Genomic DNA, 4,144 nt, shown 5'->3' on the forward strand with positions numbered 1-4,144 from the left:
CCCCACCCCTGCCCCCCCGGCCTGGCCCTGGAGCCCTGGACCAGGCAGCCCGGAGCCCCCCGTGCCGGTGGCCGCCCATGGCCCCTTCAGACTGCGGGTGACAGCCCTTCCCACCACCAGACCCCTCAATCTTGGCCATCGTGTGGCCGCCACCTCCACGCCATCCTGGAGGCCCTGTACAGTGGCGCCTCTTGGAGTTCAAGGAGCCGAAGCTGAGTTGGGCCGAGTAGACCAGGGCCTTCTTCACCCAGAGCGTCTGGGCAGAAGGCAGGGCCGGACCGCAGGCGAGGGCAGGGGCGGGCCACCGTCCGCTTCCTCCCTGAATGGAGCCAGGAGAGAGCCGGGAGTTTCCTCTGGCCCCCTGGCCCCCCTGACTTTCCCTAGGCCCCTGGTGGGCACAGAGCAACCAGGAGAGGGGTCCTTGCCGGTTCTCAATAAAGCAGGACCCGCCCAGTTGCTGCCTGTTTTGCATGGTGGGGGCTCTCGCAACGTGGGAGGTGGCCACCTGACTCCAGGCCCCAGAACGGATGGATGTGGGGGTCTAGGCGAGCCCATGTCCTCACTGTTCTAGCCTGGTGGCCCTCCAAGCCCGAGCTCAGCTGGGGACGCCTGAGGACAGCTGCATCAGTCCCGACTGGACCCCGCCCTGGCCTGCAGGAGGCAGCAGATAACCGAGACACCTTCCCAGTCCACCAGCCAACTTGGCTGGAGCGCCCACTCTGGGCCAAGCCCCAGTGGGGCCCTGGGTCATGGTCCGGTGGGGAAGGTGACATGAGCAGGGAGGACCGATTTTCCTTGGACCTGCCGTGGACAGGGAACATAATGTAAATCACACTTCTTCCCCAGAGCCTGGCCAGGATGGGGTGGGGGAGCTGTGGGTCAGAGATGTGAAGCCACGAGCCTGGGGCTGCAGAACAAGGAGGGCTGAGCCAGGACTCAAACCCGGGGGCCCATGGGCCAAAGTGCAGGACCTCGGTGGAGGGCACTGGGGTGGGGAGTCCAAGTGGGGGAGTGTGTGGTATGATCCTGGAGTTAGAGTGGTCTCCGGGGTGGGCTGCAGGGGAACGTTCTGGACACAAGTCGAATCAGAAAGGGCCCTCCAGGCCTTGGGCGCAGTGTGCTATGGTGAGGCGGGGTGGCGGGCCCTTGGCAGTTGCTGGGCTCTGGGCATAGCAGGGAGAGGGATGCCTGGGTCCTGGGGAGGCTGGCCTGGGCCCTGCTGAGAGCCTCAGGCCCTGGCATCCTCCGATAAAGATATCAGCTGCCTGGCTCAGGAGATAACAGGGGGCGAAAGATCGAGAAGCGTGGGGATGTGGGGTGGGCTCCAGATCGGAGCTGGGAGACCTGACTGCCAGGGCTGGGTGCTACTGGGCAGAGGCTGCCCCCTGTGGGGGCCTCAGTTTCCCTCTCTGTAAGATCTGCTGAGAACAGGGCACAGTGCTCGTTTTGGGGGATCACCTAGTCCGATGGAGGAGGCATAGTAAACCTATAGCACTCAAACACAGACCAGAGTCATAAAGAAATAAACAAGACCAGAGTATGACTAGGGGACTCTGAGGAAGTGACATTTGGGCATGGGCGGGGTGGTGGGGGAAGGGGAGTTGGGAGAGCAGATCTGGGGAAGGGCGTTCCTATTTAGGGAACAGTCAGCGCAAAGGCCAAGAGGAAAGACCTGAGTTTGGTGGGTTGCACAGACAGGAGGTGGCATGGAGACCAGGGTGGGAGGCTGGGGCGGTGCCCGGAGCCAAAGGTGCCGGGTAGGGGACAGATGAAACCACAAGATAGCCCGGTGGCTGCCTCTGCTCCAGGCCGGCCCCATCCCCCCCTGCCGGCCTCTGACTCAACAGCGCCGACCCTACAAAAACAGGGCCCGCCCCGCGCTGGGGGTGGCGGCAAAGTCAACNTCGCCCCAGATCTGGGTGCTCTATTCCAGTACCGGGAGAGCTTCAACTCGAAGGCTGTGTGGTCGGGTGACCCATCTTAAGTAGTGGGGACCTCCTCCCCAGGGTGTTGACCCTCCCACAGGACACCTACCCCTTCCCAAACCCTTTTTCCCAGGAACACAGCTCAGGGTNACCCCAGGATCTCCCTTTAACTCCAGACCTGGGGTGCCTGATTTCTCAGAGAAGACCCCCCCCACCCCCCGTCTCACGTGCCCTCAGTTTACTCCCAGCGTTTGCAGGAGCCAGTTCTAACTTGGCTGGGAGTTCCCGTGATACTTGCACGAAGGTCTGCATCCCAGAGAGGGAGGAGACTTGGGTTGGGGACAGTCCCCCACACTTAGGCCACACAGCCAGTCCCCAGCAGGCCAGGGGTGAGTCTGTGCCTCAGGAGGAGCTGAGCTAAGGAGAAGCTCCAGCTAAGCCAGACTTCACTATACTCTTCTGTAAAATGGGCAGAGGAAAGAGGCCGCTCAGGCCTGGTTTCCCACCCACGGTCCCCTTTTCTCCAGCGCTGTCACAGCAGATGCTTTCAGTCTTTTAGTCTTGTCTCGACACCCCAGGTGCGGGCTTCCTCCCCCCTCCTTTCTTTTTTTTTTTTAATTTTTAACGGTTTTATTATTGAGAGACAGAGCATGAGCATGGGAGGGGCAGAGAGACAGGGAGACACAGAATCCCAAGGAGGCTCCAGGCTCTGAGCTGTCAGCACGACCAACCTGGGGCTCAAACTCACAAACTGAGATCATGACCTGAGCCGAAGTCGGATGCTCAACTGACTGAGCCACCCGGGCACCCCGGGCTCTCCCCTTTCTAGCTGTGGAAACCCAGACTTCAAGGGCCCTAGGGCGGGGCAGGAAGGGGCCCCCCCGAGGCACTTCCCTTCCCCTGAGGCTCAAGGGAAATTGGGGCTGGTCTCACCCCCTGGTTCCACTCACCAGCTGCTTCATTAAGACACGGGAGGCTGGGTAGACTCAGGTGAGGCCCTGCCTTTCTCTGGGCCTCTGGGGACCCATCTGTGAAATGGACTCACCTCATCATCCATCTCCTCCTGGCCTTACAGCCTCCAGGGCTCCACTTGGCCCCGGGAGAAGGTACTAGCCCTTCATTTTAGTCGGAGTCTCCTCTTCCATGCAGCGCTCCCCGCTCCCCCCCCCCCCAGCTGATCACTGCGTCTACAGCTCTGCCCCTCCCTTACGTACTGTTCTGACCCCAGTGCCCCTATGGTCACGCTGACTGCAGGTTACCGTGTCCGGTTATGACTTCCTCCCACTGGGGCTTCCGAGACCTCAGGGGTGGTCCCAAGGGTCGTCCGAGGGCCCCTCAAATGTGGCCGCCAGGATAGGGGGTGGGTTGGAGCAGCTGCGCATCTCGCTGCCAGCAGAGGGCGCCGGCGCCCTGCAGACCGCCACGAGGAAACTCCTGCCTTAGAAACTTCCCTGGAAGTTCTTCTCTGAGGAAACTGAGGCCCAGAGAGGAGTCGTACCGTCTCGCGGGCACACCGCAGCCCTGACCCTAGGGGTTCCTGGGATGTCCCCTCCACTCGGCTGTCTGGGAGGGGACTGGAATCCGGGGGGCGGGGAGGGTTTGCCAGGAGCGGGCACAAGGGCGACGCCTAGGGGGCTTGTGGGAGTTTGCTGGGGGCTGCAAGTTGGGACAGGAACTTCGAGTGCTGGGAACAGCCTGGGCAAAAGCGCTGAGGCGCGACAGAGTGGCGGCTTGTGGGGAGTGGGTTGATGATGTGGGAGCAAGGCTCTGGGAGGGGTCTAGCGTGGGCTGCACAGTGATTTAGACACAACACTCTGAGGTCAGGACGGATATTCTTCCAGCTCTACAAACATGGAAACTTGGGTTCTAAGAGGTTGTCACTAGCCCGGGGATCCAAGAGGGTAGAGGGTAGAGGGCGTTTGAGATTTTGCTCCACGCCTGGCAGGAGCCACGCCCCTCGCCTCACCATTGGTGCGTTCCCTTATGGGGGTGGGGCCTGTGTCTCGCCCCGCCCCGCCCGCCGTATAAAGGCAGCGCCGGCGCCCGGCGCACAGGAATTTCTGGCCTGGTCTGCAAGTGCGCCTGCGCACGTCGGGCCGGTTTGTGTTCTGAGGCTGTAGCCTCTGCACCTCGCGCCGCCGTGCCGCCGCGTCGCGGGTTCGAGGCCAGGGCGTGTGCGTCGCGGGTTCGCATCCCGGGCGCGATGCTGTTCGACAAGG

General features: G+C 62.2%; 2 protein-coding genes across 2 annotated transcripts in view; both read left to right on the forward strand.

Annotated features, from left to right (window-relative positions):
• The window catches only part of KCNN1 (potassium calcium-activated channel subfamily N member 1), a 24,382-nt gene extending 23,929 nt beyond the window's left edge, over positions 1–453 (forward strand). Inside the window, exon 10 of the mRNA XM_077777068.1 lies at positions 1–453. This exon is cut by the window's left edge and continues 14 nt beyond it. Coding sequence (XP_077633194.1) covers positions 1–101 — 101 coding nt within the window. The 3' untranslated portion in view covers positions 102–453.
• Positions 454–1,706: 1,253 nt separating this feature from the next.
• Positions 1,707–4,144, forward strand: part of ARRDC2 (arrestin domain containing 2) — a 6,199-nt gene continuing 3,761 nt past the window's right edge. The window contains exons 1-2 of the mRNA XM_077777009.1: positions 1,707–1,718; positions 1,868–1,960. Of these exons, the coding sequence (XP_077633135.1) occupies positions 1,707–1,718; positions 1,868–1,960 (105 nt within the window). The remainder of the gene's footprint in view (positions 1,719–1,867; positions 1,961–4,144) is intronic.

This window comes from Crocuta crocuta, unplaced genomic scaffold (assembly GCF_008692635.1).
Source record: "Crocuta crocuta isolate KB4526 unplaced genomic scaffold, BGI_CrCroc_1.0 scaffold77, whole genome shotgun sequence".
NCBI lineage: Eukaryota > Metazoa > Chordata > Mammalia > Carnivora > Hyaenidae > Crocuta > Crocuta crocuta.